Source organism: Rousettus aegyptiacus, unplaced genomic scaffold, assembly GCF_014176215.1.
Source record: "Rousettus aegyptiacus isolate mRouAeg1 unplaced genomic scaffold, mRouAeg1.p scaffold_m13_p_7, whole genome shotgun sequence".
Classification (NCBI taxonomy): Eukaryota; Metazoa; Chordata; class Mammalia; order Chiroptera; family Pteropodidae; genus Rousettus; species Rousettus aegyptiacus.
Genome location: NW_023416310.1, coordinates 8,708,059 through 8,724,396, shown reverse-complemented (window position 1 = coordinate 8,724,396; position 16,338 = coordinate 8,708,059). Strand labels below are relative to the sequence as shown.

Genomic DNA, 16,338 nt, shown 5'->3' with positions numbered 1-16,338 from the left:
TAAACCAGCCTTTAAGTGTAGGATTTGTAAACCAGACTATAAAAGGATTTGCAAATTCAAAGTATTCATTAGGCAGTCACACGAAAAAAGCCACCACCACTCTGGGATTCCTGGGTAGGAACCCTAACAGCCTGAAAACTCGGGATGTGTGCTCACCCTACACTCCTGGGCTGGCAGCCGGCTCCACGGAGTCACCACCGCCAGCAGCGCGGGCTCCTCAGAACCAATCAGATGCCCTCAGAAGGGAAACTACAAGTCCCAACATGCCCCACGCCGCCGCGGCCAGGGACGACCAGCCGCCCCCCAGAATTCTTCGCGTACAGGTAGCGTCCTCGTCCCGCGGCTACTCGCGAAGTCCCGCGAGAGGCCTGTGGGACTCGGGCACCTATGGCAGCTGCTGCAGTGGCGGCACTACTGGCCGCACTGGGTGGGACTCTGTGGCTGGCAGCCCGGCGGTTCGTGAGGCCTAGTGTCCAGCAGCTGCAAGGAGGCGGGAACGCCGGCCTCATGCACGGGAAGACAGTGCTGATCACGGGCGCCAACAGTGGCCTGGGCCGTGCCACGGCCGCCGAGCTGCTGCGCATGGGGGCGCGAGTGATCATGGGCTGCCGGGACCGCGGGCGTGCAGAGGAGGCGGCGGCTCAGCTCCGCCGCGACCTCCTCCTGGCTGGGGGCCCCGAGCCGGGCCCCGACGCCGGTGGGGCCGCGCAGCTTGTCATCAAAGAGTTGGACCTCGCCTCGCTGCGCTCCGTGCGCGCCTTCTGTGAGGAGGTGCTCCAGGTGTGGGCTCGAGAGCCAGATGGAGATCTGGGGCGGGCGCGGGGTCTTGGCGGGCCGGGTGGGGCGGGGCCCGGCGGGCCTAGCGCTGAGCCGGGCAGGGTTCGCCCGGAGTCGAGGGGGTGTGACCTTGGGGATGGCCGAGACTCAAAGTAGAAACAATCACATGGTTTCGAGGCGGCTTGGGGAGTTGCAGGCTGGAAAAATTGGTAGGGCAGTCTTGTCTTCCAAGGATGTTGAGGGGGGAAAAGTAGGCCCAAAAGGAACATAAGCCAGTTTTTGAACATTTCCTTTAGTTATGTAAGGACGGCCCAGAGACTGGATTGCCAGTGCTAAGCCTGAGAGCAGCAAGTAGGGGAAATTGCTAGCCTAGGACCTTGGAATTTTTTTTTTTTTTTTTTTTTAACTGCTGGGGTAGGAAATTTAGCTTTGTCCCACCAGCAGACTCAGCACCATTCCTATCATACTCTGGCCAGATTTCCAAATACACTGGAGCCTGAAATCTCAATGGTCATGTGCTCTAAACAGGGACAGGAATAAATACATAATACTCAGCATTTACTGAAGGTTTTCAATGTGCCAGGAACTCTTCCAAGCATTTCAGATACTTTTTAAAAGATCTAACGAAATTAAAGTGCCCTTGGCTATTATTGTCATTGAATTCTCAGGGCAACCCTGTCAGGTAGGCATTATTATTCCCAATTTACGTTAGGCAGCCAAGGCATAGGGCTAAGTCGTTTGCCCAGGCTCTGTCTCCAGGCCCCTAGCTTTTAATTTTTATTCTGTACTGCTGCCTGCCAGTGAGATGGAGGATTTCTTTGTTCAGACTGTAAATGTTCCACTAAATGGGATGTCCTCCGTTGAAACTGAGATAGAAGGCTATCCTACAGAGGTAACTTGCAAGAGGACATTCAGAAAAGTGAGATTCAAAGTTAGCTGATACAGGAAAGGTCCCTGTATGAAATGATGGAGAGTCTCTTGAGCCTGGAGAAAGTTCGGAGGTTCACAAACCTTCTAATTTTTTCATGATGTCTTTAGGCCAATATAAATATCTACCAGTTCATTTATATAAAGTAATTAGGTTCAAACAACCCAATAAGTAGTGCTGTCATAACAACTTAATAGCTGTTAGAAAAAAATAGTGATATAATGAAAGAAAAAAAAGATTCGTTTCATTTTTCAGTTACCATAATTACAAGAAATATGCACCTGTTCAATGCAGCAACTGCTCAGACTTTAGGATCAGGTTGGACATCGCCACCCTCATTTCTTGTTCTCCATTGATTTTTAACCTTGTACTTGCATTTTATTACAGCAACTGCTAAAAACAGCTTTGCAAAGATGTGTCATCAAAAAGAATATAGCACAATATAATGTTGAAGTTGCGAATCACCTGGAACTAGCACTTTTGAGATGTTCAGCAGAGTATCACTTTGTTCTCCCTAAAAATTTAAAATACTCCATAGCACCTTGGGAATTCTTTGTAACTAGGGCACCTCGATGCACTTTGGGAGCTTTTGCAGATCCAGGAGATTTGTTTTTTGGGGGGGATGTTTGTTTAAGTGACCACTTTATTATCAGGTAGAACAGGTTAAAAATAAATAATACTGATGTATAAGAGGTGTTGGAAATATTAAAAGTGAGTCTTCCTGTTCTTCACTAAAATGTAAATATAACGATATACTGCTCATTCCTGATATCTATGGTATTTTACTACTATGACCACTTGAGACAGAACCAGTTAAGCAGATTGGGAGAATTAAGTTGTCCTTGCTTCTAAGTATTAAGTTCCTTCCTGGCTCTGAATTTCAGTGACTATAACCAAAATTTTTTTAAAAATGGAAATGTAAATTTCCCACCAGTTGGTATTCTTGGTATTTATGTCATTTATCTCCTAGAATTTAAAAAATAGTAGATGATAAAGTCTTAAAATAACACAAGCCCAGCAAAGAATGATGGCTCAGAAATGATTAATACAGGGAACTCTTCCAAAGGATTAGTAAAAAAGAACACTCCTTTCTTTCCTCCCCGGGTGAACTTTTGCCTTCTTTTTGAAGCTGACTATTGGAAAAGCTAAAGGTGCTTAGACAGACAGAATGAGAAATAGTTAATCCTCTGACGGCTAGGCTTTGATAACAGTTGTGAAATATAACACATTTTTCTTTTCACCTACACTTGGCAAAAGGGCCAGTGAAACTTGAAATTTGACCTCAAATTAATTTAATCATGGGTCATCACTCTGTCTTCACACCTGGAACATGTACATTTATTTTTCTCTGCCCATCAAAAGAGGCAGAGGAGCCAGGAAAGACTGGGGAAAACCAACTTATATGAATTAAGGAATGAAAAGACTTCCCTTAGAGAACAGTTTAAATTTTAGGACTTTAATCTGGAAAGCTGCAGCAGAGTCTGATCAAAGTACAAAATTCTGACTATATAGATCTAAGCCTGGAGCCCCTTGAACCTTGAAAGACTTAGATTTCATATAGCAAAAAAAAAAAAAAAAAAAAAAAAACAATTCTAGAGTCATAATAGAGGTTAAAGATGTTTGTCCTGCCTCCTCACCTCCTCTCTTAATCTCTGCTGTTATCATGAAACAATAATTGATTCATTGTGTCATTTCTGATATTTTTATATTACCTGCATAATTTCTTAGAAAATATTTGTGATTTATTTGTGACATTCTCTTCTCAATTTGCATCCCTGACCTACTCTTGCTTGTCCCAATTTTAAGGAAACTTAAAGTTACTCCGTCCGCGTGGTACCCTTTACCTTTAGAACACTGCAGAATAAAGCAGTCCTAACTTGCCTCTGGAGTTGATGCCAGTACCTCTGGGAGTAAACCATGCTGACCTGTGTCACGGCTGCGTTTCCACTGTCTTGCTCACATCGACTCTAGCTACAGTTCGAAAAGCTCAATTAGAAGAGCACGCTGGCTTGTTCATGAAGAGCCTGTGCATCAGTGTTAGCACATTTCATCTTGAGATTTCGTTTGCCGCTCAGGAAGCCTGTGAGATGGGTCAAATCGTGTAACTTCTCTTTGCGAGTTGTTGAGAGCGGATGAGAAAATGGGTGACACGCACGAGGCCAGGTCCTTACTAAGCGTGCAAGTCGTATTTTTTCCTCTTTCTTAATTGTTGAAAACTCAGAGGCAGTCTATAGAATTTTAGTCGTTTCCGAGCCTTTTTAAACTTTTTACTTTAAGCCCGTGTTCATAACCCTGCCACTCTCTTTTTGACATTTAAAGGAAGAGCCTCGACTGGACGTCTTGATCAATAATGCAGGCATCTTCCAGTGCCCTCTCATGAGAACGGAAGATGGCTTCGAGATGCAGTTTGGAGTGAACCATCTGGGGCACTTCCTACTCACTAATCTTCTCCTTGGACTCCTCAAAAGCTCCGCTCCCAGTAGGATTGTGGTAGTTTCTTCCAAACTTTATAAATACGGAGACATTAACTTTGAAGACTTGAACAGCGAACAGAACTATAATAAAAGCTTCTGTTACAGTCAGAGCAAACTGGCTAACATTCTCTTTACCAGAGAACTAGCCCGCCGCTTAGAAGGCACAAATGTCACCGTGAACGTCTTACACCCTGGCATCGTGCGGACTAATATGGGGAGGTACATACACATTCCACTCTTGGTCAAACCCCTTTACCACTTGGTGTCATGGATTTTTTTCAAAACTCCAGAAGAAGGTGCCCGGACCTCTGTTTATTTAGCCTCTTCACCTGAGGTAGAAGGTGTGTCAGGAAAATACTTCGGGGATTGTAAAGAAGAAGAACTATTGCCCAAAGCCATGGATGAGTCTATAGCAAGAAAACTCTGGGATGTGAGTGAGATCATGGTCGGCATATTAAAATAAGAACAAAGAGTGAGAGAGCTATTTATAAAACTGGGTGACAGATCGGCTATCAGGAATGGAGTGTTTTGAGCGCTTGCTACTTGAAAACAATTTTAGTCTTAAAATAGTACAGCTAAGAGGTACATACGATGGTTTGACATTATGAAAAAGTTATGTTTTGGAGAACAAAATCTCAGAAAAGATGTTATATATAATAAGCATAGCGAATAAGTGTAACGAACAATTATATTTTTAAATTATAATTGAAAAGCATGGATTACAAATATTAACTCAGTTTGAGAAGTTTTTAAAATATCTTTGTGTTTCGTGACCAAAGTGTTAAATAATTTTATTACGGTGTTGGTTTCGGTGTGGGAATAAATGCCTGGTGTGTACGCACAATTCTTAGAATAAATTTACTGGTGCAAACTCTTAATTGTCTGTTTCTTCAGAAGTTTCACGAAATTAGTTCTTTATCGTCTCATCAACCTCTTGGTGTACCAAGGGTCCTTTCTCCCCGCATTATCTTGCTGATTTAAGAGGTAATGTTTCTAAAACCCAAATCTGTGTCATAGTGTCATGTCCCTGCCTACAAACCTGTGGGTTTCTAGTCTTTTTTTTTTTTTTTTAACTGCAGATTTATTTCTTCAAAAGTTTTACTCAGATGTAGAAGGTGAATCGGTGAAACAGGTCATAGCCATGCTGCAGGGGTCAAATCCCCCCAGGCTGTTCCCTGAGGGACTTTGTAGAATATAGTAGTGTATAAACTATTTCTACTTAAACTTCAAACTCTAATATACATTTTAGAGTCTCTAGGAACTGCCAAAGCCTTACCTTGTACTCCTACACTCAGTTCTAGCCAATAGAACTTTCTACAGTGATGAAAATCTCTGCACTATTCAATACGGTAGACTCAACCTGTCATTAAGTGTTTGAAATATGACTGAGAACTGAATTTCTAACCTTAAATAGGCACATGTTCCTGGTGACTAGTGTCTTAGCCCATCTCTAGTTATTCCATCGTATAATCCAGTCCTTGATAAAGACCAGTCCCTACTCACTTGCCTCTTGGCCTTTCCTTATATTCTCTCACTGTGAAATACCCTTCTTTTCACTGGGAATACAACTCACTTTTTAACATTTCCTTCAAATGTGTTCCATCTCCAAGCCCTGTAAGCAGAACCAATTCTTTTTCTGTTTTCATTGCTCTTGGCAGCTTTACTAGGAATTTGGTGCACTAATTATTTTTTCACAAGTCCAGTGAGATAATTGAAATAGGAATTTTCCAAGGAAAGATTTTATTTTATTTTTTTCTTCCTCAAGAATCAAGTATACCTGAGCTACAGTAAACATTTAATAATGACGCTTCAATGAATAATAGGGAATCAACGATTTGCATACAAATAGTCTCGAAAGGAATGCTATAGGCATCTGTTATCAAAAATAATAATTTCAAGTATTTGTCTTAACTATCTCAATATTGGAAAAAGGAATTATGACACTAAAGGACAGATTGAACTACACTGAATTTAAAGACGACTTTGGTCAGGGCTAACCCTTGACCGGTTATTATTTTTAAGACTTTTTATATCTAGTTACCAGTATCTGTTCTTTTTGAGAATGGCAGCATCTTGGCAGATCATAGAGAAGGTCTGTTTTCTGTTAGAGCATCGGGTTGCGAATAAGGAACATTTCGTGTTTGTATCATCACAGGTGTGTCTCTGCAGGTGTAGTGGGTATAGCAGCATCATGTTCTTGGAAACGTTTTTTTAAAAAAATAATCCTACAAAGAGGCCTGCTGAACTAGAAATATGGGCAGGAAATACACCAGAATGCAACTTGGAAAAATGGAAGCTAATAAATCTGTCCTACACCTCGACTTCATTAAAAAGGAGCCCCTTTTTTTTTTTTCTTTTAATACCATCTTTTCTGGCTGCATTTTGATACCTGATGCTTTTCAGGGGATTTGGGCCTTTGTAAGAGTTGAGCCTTTCAGAGTTCTTGTTTGTGGCACCATAATAAAATAGGATATATTAATTTATCATGATGGAAAACTAGGAACTCATCTGGAAACACCAACTATTAAGGTAAAATGAGCTGCCATTTGGAAGATGTCCTTCCCACCCGATGTCTGCACTAATAGTTAAAGTATGACTAGTTAGATTTTGAAGATTAAAACTTTTGCCTCCCTCTTCTTTCTCCTGTCTGCTTGTTTCTAGCCATTCCACTGGGCAAAGACGTGAACGGCAATTCTGTTACTTTCACACTTCCCCTGACCCTTAGCGAAATATTGTCAGAAGTGTGTAATGTGCCAAATAAAAGAACAATTGAGTTGGAAACCCATCTTCCTGTCGGTTATTGGCTTCATCTTTTGAAAGACTGACTTCTCTTTCAAGCAGCTTGTTCCGAAAAGGGGTGAGGATGCTGGGTCTTTCGCCTCAACATTACTCAGAGTAACTGTTTTTGTATAGTGAGGTTCTCAGTAGTATTTATTCGGAAAAGCGACTCCACTATTAAATACACCACCGCATTAGCTTTCATTAACGGCTCCACTAATCACCTCTATGATGCTGGCAACTTACCTCGCCTGTCCGAGCTCCTGTTTCCCCGTCTCTATCACTGAGATAATGAATGCCTACTTTAAATGACCACTTAGTGAATAACAGCAGGGCATGCAAAGCGTTTACAAAGTGCCTGGCACACGTGGGCGCTCATCAATTTCCCCTTCCCTAATGCACCTAACCATTACTATTAATAGCAATTAGTAATATTTATGTTAGTACGTATGATGGAAACAAAACTAAATAGGGGTTAGCGAACTTTTTTTTATAAAAGGCCAGATTGTAAATATTTAAAGTTATTAGGCTTTTTTATGGTTACATATTTTATTTTTACAATCCTTTAAAAATGTAAAAACCGTTCTTAGCTCACGCAGACCATACTGTAGTACTCACACAACAGCCCAATGTACTCACCTATATGTCTTTAAGACACTGCGTGGCAGCAGTTTTCATGTATACTGTTACTCCTATTTCTTAATAAGACTCCTGCTGTTTCTCTTTATCATCTCTAATCCTGTATGACTAGTTGCCTGCAGACCCAGGAAGTCTAGAGAGTGTATTGTTTAAATCTCCAACCACAGATTTCGGCGTGAGGAATAGCAGTTCTCTGCCTTCAACTTCCTCTCCTCGCAAACTTGCTAGGCCTGGCTAGAGATCTGAGAGAACGTATATTTGAATATTTAATTGATTCCAAATGTCCTAAGGAACACTAAAGAGAGAACATGTTACTAATCACCCTTCAGGAGCCTGGCCCCCAAAGACAGCTTCAGATGTTTCAGGAACCTTCTCTGGACAATGGGGAGTTAAATTAGTTACAGGTTAACATAGAGGAAGGTAGTTTATTCCTAGAGAAAAGTTAGATGGAGCGCTCAGTGTTATGTGGACCATAAGGAAGAGTTTTCGCTAAGTTAGATATTTAATAAAAGCACAGTAGAAGTATTCTTAACCAACCACCATGTAACAGACCTGCTGTGATGCCCGATTCTCCTTTTTTTTTTTTTTTTTTTTTTTTTTTTTTTTTTTTGGTAAAACATACTGATGCCCATAGCATGCAAATACTCTAGGCTGGAAGACACCCCTCTAGCCCACCCTCGGCATGTCTGTTCCTACCTGTTCTATTACAGACATAGGAAGAACAAGTCAAGTACCATTCATTTGTCATTTATTGAATGCCTATTATGTGCCAGGCATTATCCTAAGCTCTGGGGACACAGGAGGCAACAGAGAAAACCCAGCTGAACCTGTGTGTCTGTGTTAGCTGTGCTTGTTGTAATTTATAATAGAAGTTCTTAATTATAATGCGTGCTCATGAATTATGAGTACAAAGAGAAAGAGAATTTCTATGAAAAGTAAGCTGAGTGCTTCGCAAAAACTAAATAAAGGCAAATCACTAGAAACTGTTGAATAAAGTTTCAAAACAACTGTCAACTACTAAACATAGATATTATAAAACTCTAAAAGGGTCTATATTTAGTGCTTGGCAAGTGACTTTAAACTTCGACTCCATCTTAAAGACAAAAACCTGGAAATCATACACTATACTATTTAAGTGAGTATAATGTAAGAAAATGGAATTTCAAGTGAACTCGCACTCAGAAAAACAACAGACAAGCTCTTAACCTTATATGAGAAGATAGGCAAATGAATGAACATGTTATGTTTTCAGTTCAAATAATAATTTTGAGGCATATATGATTCATCTTCATGATTTCCTTCTTTATTCATCAACTTTTCTATGTAACTACTCAATTCCAAGTGAGAGGGCCTCCATTGTATAAAATGGAAATACCACTGACATACCAGAAAAGTTTCAATTGGGAGGAATTGGTAATAACTGTGTTCTGCTTAGTGAATCATATTTCCCCCAAAGACTTCTAATCTAAATTTAGGATACGTTTTATCTTTTAAAACAATATGTTCAATTGATCATTTGTTGATATATTTGTTCCTGAGAGTTTCTCCAGCCTAAAATTTATTTTCATCATAAACCCTGTGTTTGCTTCTCTCCCTCTTTGAAAGCCTCTACTCCTTGTGTTAAATAGGGAAGTTCCTGAATATTTAATGAAGTTATTTTTCAGTACATCGCTTTATCTTTAAAAGTTGCCATGTTAGCCTGGTCTGTCCTAAATTAAAGGCTTTAAAGTCTATTAAAAACAACCACACACAAAAAAAATGTTTCTGACTTCCTTTATAAATTCTGCCTTAAGAAAATGCTTATACCTTTTTGGTATAACCCATAGATCTGAATAGTTATCCAGTTATTATTAGCAGAATAGTTCTAAATCCTACTGGCCACGAGAACCATAAGCTAGGGTGAATGAGTAAATAGAAGTCTAAGTTGTAAATATATTCAGAAGACTTGTATCTGTGCAGGCCTATATACGGTGTTGGCATTTTTTGGTAGATCTTGAAGTTGTACACATGGTCCGAGGAAATGCTGAGCATGGAGAAATATATAATCATTATTAGTTTGTGCATAAAGCAAAGCAAGTTTCTGCCACCAACCCATGAAAGCACAGGAAATGGCTTCATGTAGTAGGTGTTTGAGCCTAAGCATGCTGTTGACAGAAGTGGGTTCTACCCAGGGGTTTTGTGTTAATGTAATCAAACACTTCAGAGCGGCAGCCTAGCGGAGTTCAAGTCCACCCACCTCAGAGTTTATCTTTAGCTCATCTGGAAGAGTTTATTTTAAACATTGAACATTGTTTGCTGCTGTTGAAATGAAAGTGAGAGAGTTACAAGCTTTCTTCCACTGCCATCTGGCAGATTTACTGATGGATCGGGTTCTTTAATCCATGTAGCCCCGTGTGTGGGAGCTATTGTCTTTGTGTTGATCATGCAGCTGGCTTGGCTGAACTTTAAAAAGCTCACACAAAACTATAAAGAGCCGTCCTTTAGATAAATGAAGTTGGGGGTGTTGTAGAAGTCACTGTGGCCTTTTGGTAGAGGGTGGAGAAAGTTTCGATGTATATTTTTCATTTTTCTCTGAATGCACATTTTTTATTCTATAGTTCTCCACGAACTAGAAAAGAAGATAACTATATTTTACTATTTTGAAAGAAATAATTGAAGCTACGAAAAAAGTGACTATACTTAATTTTGAAAAGCATAGAGCAGAGTAGAACGGAAAGGTGAACAGCAGACTTGGGGGTTTATATGTTTTTAAAGTAAACGTGGTATAAAAAGTCCAATGAGCAAGCTCTTCTTTTCAGTGTGGATTGATTTGTCTTGCTATTGCTTCACACTATATGGGGACATTCAATAAGACACACATTACACACTCAATCATAGTTGTAGCCTCCTTGTGCCGGGAACTATCCAGGATCTCACACAGTACATTACACTAAGCATAACTTACAACTAACTACAGGGCGCAATTTCAATCATGTCCACATATGCATTAAGAGATTACATGTGAATAGTAGGCTATGTACAAGATAAGATACCTTCAGTAAAATTTATATTAACCTCATAAGAACATAAGAAGACAAATAGAATCTGAATGATATGGTAGACTGGCATTCATTTTTCTTTTCCTACCTACTTCTAGAGTGTCCTTTTCAACTTTTACAGGTTAAAGAGTTTTAAAACACCACGTCGCACACATTCTGGATGAGAACCAGTTTCCAAAAAATAGATGTCCCTGAAGTGAGATCTTGACAAATGAGAACCAAAAAGAGGGACTTCTTCCTACTGTTTTTGGCTATTTTCTGCTGGCAAGAAAGGTTGTGGACACAGAGTTTTTTGTTTTTTGTTCAGTTTTGTTTTCTTTCATTTCTTTAATAAGGAGAGGCAATTGGGATAGACCCTGAAATTCTACATCCACTTCCTAATGGCTGTTGAGAGGAGGTGGCAGTGCGGTGGCTTACTGCTCCCAGTTTCCTGATCTCTGACTTGTGGCTGTGGTGCTGGGTGCCGTACCTCAGTATTTCCATTGATGCTCTTGAGGTTCCCGCCCTCCTGAGCATGGCAGAAGTTGGGGCTTCCCCTCGCAGGTCAGTTCTGTAGTATTTTTGGAGTCATTCCTGTTACTCTGACCTATCCCACTTTTCCAGGTTTCCCCATTATTTTGTAGGCTCCTATTTTACTGTATTCCATCTCTTCTTCCTTAAAATATCTGGGATGGATTCTGTTTTCTATAAAGAAAGCGGACTTGTAGGACTATCGACCAGAGAGAAAAAAACATAAATTTGCAAATAAAAACCACCTTGCAAATAAGCAAGTGAAAATAAGCAAGCGAAAGGCACAAAGAAATTGGGTATCCCCGCTTGAAAAAGGAGGGGACTGATGAAAGAGAAGCAGCCAACACAGCATTTCTTGGGTGTAATCAATAGTATGATGCTTGAGACTTAGCTTAGCAGCCTCAGATATCTGAATTTGCCAACATTTCAGTTCACAATGAGAAACCGCCAAAGGAACTTGAAAACCTCTCCCCTTTGGGTAGCACATGGTATTCCAGTGAGGAAATCCATCTGGGGAGCCAAATTATAATCAGAACCTGGATTAGTGATTATAGAATCAGAGGAGAGGATGTTAGTTCTGAGGTTGAATGTTTGATGACATTAGCTGTGATACCTGCGTTAGGCAAATCCATTGGCGGGAGGCATATGCTCTGGATGGACACAGCTCTCAAAGTGAGCCTTGTAAGAATGCATTCTGCTGCCTACTATGCCACTTTCTTAAGGACATTTTCTGTTTTAAAATATGTGTTTATCATCTAAATATTGCTATCTGGCTTCCAGTGTACCGCACAGAGAGGTAGAAGGGGCCACGTGGATTAGCCATACTCAAAGACACAGATTTGGGCAGCGGAATATATTATTTGTACTTGGAAGACTGACAGTTGAGAGAATATCTGAGAATCTTTCCTACTATGAGATCTCTGGTGAACATTAATTTATCACAGCTGTTTTCCATTTAGGAAAAATGTAATAAATACTAGGCCTCCTTCAGCAGGCAATTTGGTTAAGACTGTAGAATGACTTGTGATGGATAATCCTGCGTAAGTGCTTTGGGTAGTGTGAACGACCAGGAAAGACATTCATAACTGAAACCCTGGCTACCCTAGGAATATTTATTTCTACTTATCTACTGCAAATCAAATCAGAGGCATGAAGGTAAGAGGGGATTCAAAGGCTAGATGTGAATTTTCAAGAACCAAACCACCAATGGTTTGGACACATTTGAACATTTTCTGCCTCCTGCTAACATCTGACACAGGGTTGTAATAGAGCAATTACTTACAAGATATTAGGTCGATTATTTATTAGTTAAATGGTGACCTAAAAACTAAGGTGTCTGTCACCCTATTGATGACCAGGGTAGATGGAACTGATTTAATCGGTCTCTTCCTACGCTCTGGAAAGTGTGCTCAACCTTTACAGGCAGAAGGCGGCCCTTCTGGCTTGTGGACGTAATGCTGCATTGTCCTGTACACTTATTCAAATCATGCTAAGTATGAAAAAGCCTTGAAAAGCGTGGCATCATTTTTAACAACTACAGTCAGTGATAACTTGGAATGAGCATGAGAGAAGCTAGAAAGGAAGCTAACTCACAGACTAAAAAATTTTAATTGGGCCAGAAATTTCCCTGAGAGCTTCTATACAGTTCAGTTAAATTATTGGCTAGTACCTTCCAGTTTTTTTCTGCAGATTCCTGTGCATTTTAGTAAGCAGTCTGCTTTCAGTTGATTAGATATTATCTGCTAAAGCTAACACAAATTAATTCTGCCACAACCAGTATATATTTATTTTGTCCCATAATTAATTTTCACATGAGTATATATATATATATATATATATATATATATATATGAAAAAAATTTAAAGAGTTCACTTTTTTAAAAAGAATGTCACATTATTGGAAATTCATAATACCACAGATCATCAATTAATAGGACAAACTGGGAGATTTGATAAACTCACCATAGAAAGTTCTTTCTAGAATAATAATAACTACAACTTATATGAGATATTTAATATATATTATTTCTCTAAGTCTTGTAACAACACTGTAAGGTATTCTTATTCCCGATTTACAGTAAGGGAATTTAGCTTTAGAACGCCTAAATGACGTGCCTAAAGCCTGATAAGGCTATGATTTGAATCAAAAGTTTTCAGGTTTTAGAGCCTCTAGCTCCTTCCACTGTACCAGTAGACACTTCTTTTAGGGAACTAAAATGATATATACAGAAAAAGTTAAATTTTTCTCTAAAATGAAAATAATAGTAGATATTTGATTTTAATATTTATAATCATTATTTCTAATCTTTCCCTTTAATATCTTTATTTTATAGAGTAGATAATATTTTAAATAAGATTTTTTTTGGTCCAATAGATCAAGAATGTGTTTAAAAAATTTTTCATTGACTACTATATTTAGTTTATCTGTCGACACAAGTAAATTGAAAAGGTTTCTGTATAATATCCCTAAGTGTAAATTATTTATCCGGGTGGTTAAATTACCCAGTTCCCAATCCAGAGTATTGGTTTCATGCCAGAGGGATATATATATATCACCTTTCATGGGTTTGGAGAAATTGCACAAACAGTAAAGATGTCTGAGTTAAATCATAATGCAATGATCAAAAGAACTATGTTACAGTACTTTGGCAAATACATCCATTTCTTTCGAAATACAATAGTTTTACCTCTCAAACATCTGCTGAGAATTCAGACATAATAATATATATCTTATAGTGAAAATCCACTAATTATAGATTTCAAATACTTAGAATAGTTTTCCTACTATGCAACTGATAACACATGACATATCAATATTATTTCATGTAAAAATTTCTAAATTAAGTGAATGATGACAGAGAAAAGATTTTTTCATGCTTCTTTTTCAAAAGAATTACTTCAAGAACTTTGCCTTCTAGAAGTAACAGGTTAGGTTACTTGGACGAATTGTTATTTAATAACAACTAACAATTCTGATGAAAAAGGAAAAAATATATTTTTTTCTTAAAAACATCAAAGTGCTGACAAGATGGTGAGAATACTTAGATCAAAATCAGGTAAAGATGAAGGTAAAAATCTTAAAACTTAATAAACAAGAAAAAATTACTTTTGCTTAAAGGACATTTATCACCCTAGAAGAAACGATGATGAATGTGAAAGTTTTGTCTTGACTGCCTAGAACCAGAAGGAGGATGGAAGTGCAAGTCCCGCAAAAATATGAGATTTGATAGACACCCACACAAAGTCGAATTAAGCTGCGATTCTAAATCACACGTTCGAGGTAAAGGGTGAGCAAGGATTAATGGTGTGTTATACTCCCAACTGTCCCACGGAACAGGGGAATTATCTCAACACCGAGCAGAAAGAGGGAGCGTGTAAAGGAGGAAACTTGTCCTTGGAAAGCTATAAACTACACCTTGGCCCTCATGCAGAAGTGCAAAGTGAGATGGAAATTTTAGGGAGGGATTAAGACATGTGTTAGATAGAATAAAAATACATAATACATTTTTATTGGAGCTATCGAAAAAAAGAAAAAAAAAACAGCGAGAATAGGGGCAGAGGCGATATTTGAAGAGATAATGAGAGAAGATTTTCCAGAACTGATAAAAAACAATAATCTACAGCTTCGACAAACCTAATTCTAAACAAAAATATTTTAAAAGTATGTATTGAAAGCTTATGCCCCTCCCACACACACACACAAAAACTGCATGCAGATATTTATAGCAGTTTTATTTATAAGTGCCAAAACTTTGAAGCAACCAAAAGGTACTTAAGAAGGTAAACAAAAAAGTAAACTGTGGCACGTCCATACAATGAAATATTATTCATTGCTAAAAAGAAATGAGTGATCTAGTCACGAGAAGACATAAAGGAACTTTAAATGCATATTGCTAAGTAAAATAAGCCAATCCGAAAGGCTATGTAAGAGATACATACGTGCTAGATAGTAAAGGCCTGAATGAAAGTAACTGCCAAGCTAGAATTCTATCCTCAATCGAAATAGATATCTAGGATAGATGTAAAATAAAAACGTTAACAAACATACCAGAATGGAGACAACTAGCTACAGCTGACCATATCAGAGGACACTGTACACTGTTTACTTCAAGCATAAGGAAAGTAATTCCAGAATGAAGTCCTGCGACTCAGGAAATAATAAAGACCAAAGAAAACACTACTGAGTAAGTATAAAACGGATAATTTTATTCGGAAATAAAAAATATATATAAACAGTACATAAAAAGAATAAGGTATATGAAATAAGAATACAAAATAATAAACTTAATATACCTGATAATATTTAGATGGAAACGAGGAAAGATTCAGTTTAGTTAAAGTGTTCTGAGGGTTTTCTATCATCCAGGAGAAAGGTACAAAGCAAGATTAGTATTCAAATCTGTTAAGTCAAGGATGTGTGATGTAAACTAGAGTGGCCACTGAAATAATCTTTAAAATTTATAATCTCCAAACTAATACAGCAGGATGAAAAACAAACAAACAAACAAACAAACAAACAAACAAAAACAGGTCGGCATCCAGGTATGAATTTGCACCTAAGTTGTCCCAGTTACTAGCCCAGAAATTCCGACTTAATCGGTCTTCCCTGGGGCCCGGGCATTGGCATTATTTTAAAGGACCAGAAGTGTTTTGAATACGTAACTGGGCGTGAGAACACTAAGTTACAGAATCCACCCGGAACGATACAGAGAACGAGCTGTCGAGCTGACAGCGGGCCACCTTGACCCTGCGTTTGAGCCGAATCTCGGGCGGAGCACGGAACCGGAAACGGGCCGCTTCTCTCCCCGCCGTTCCCTTCTCTCATCCCCCATTCCTGAACTCCCATAGTTCAGGATGCTGCCTTAACCAAAACGTTCGAGATACAATGCAGGCGGTTTTCAACATTGTTGCTATCTGAGTTTTACAATGACACCCTTAAACACATCTCTATGCTGAATTTAGACTTCCACCATAACAACTCGAAAGACATTTGAGCTAACCCTAGCGCGCCGCTGCCGGCAAACAGTTCTTGGCGGTGGCGTTCTGTGTTGGGGAACTTACTTATCTGAATACTGACTGCATTTTATCAATATATTTTTTTTTAAAGTTGAAATTTTTTTAAAAAGGGAAATGACAAATCAACCTATTTCTCATCATCCTAACACATTTGAGACTAAGGTGCCAAGTAACGGAT

At 38.9% G+C, this 16,338-nt stretch overlaps 1 protein-coding gene and 1 long non-coding RNA gene across 2 annotated transcripts in view; one reads left to right on the top strand and one right to left on the bottom strand.

Moving 5' to 3' along the window:
- The window catches only part of LOC107515282, a 379,686-nt gene extending 379,347 nt beyond the window's left edge, over positions 1–339 (bottom strand). Inside the window, exon 1 of the long non-coding RNA XR_004951989.1 lies at positions 157–339. This is a non-coding gene — a long non-coding RNA (uncharacterized LOC107515282). The remainder of the gene's footprint in view (positions 1–156) is intronic.
- Positions 340–5,057, top strand: LOC107515281 (retinol dehydrogenase 14). The gene is made up of 2 exons (XM_016153908.2): positions 340–780; positions 4,025–5,057. Exons 1-2 carry the CDS (start codon positions 388–390, stop codon positions 4,640–4,642), a joined length of 1,011 nt encoding a protein of 336 aa, XP_016009394.1. The 5' UTR covers positions 340–387; the 3' UTR covers positions 4,643–5,057.
- Positions 5,058–16,338: the final 11,281 nt, after the last annotated feature.

Coding starts and splice junctions, on each gene's coding strand:
- LOC107515281 (XM_016153908.2), top strand. CDS start 388: ATGGCAGCTGCTGCAGTGGCGGCACTACTGGCCGCACTGGGTGGGACT. Junction 781..4,024: donor TCTGTGAGGAGGTGCTCCAG/GTGTGGGCTCGA, acceptor TGACATTTAAAG/GAAGAGCCTCGACTGGACGT.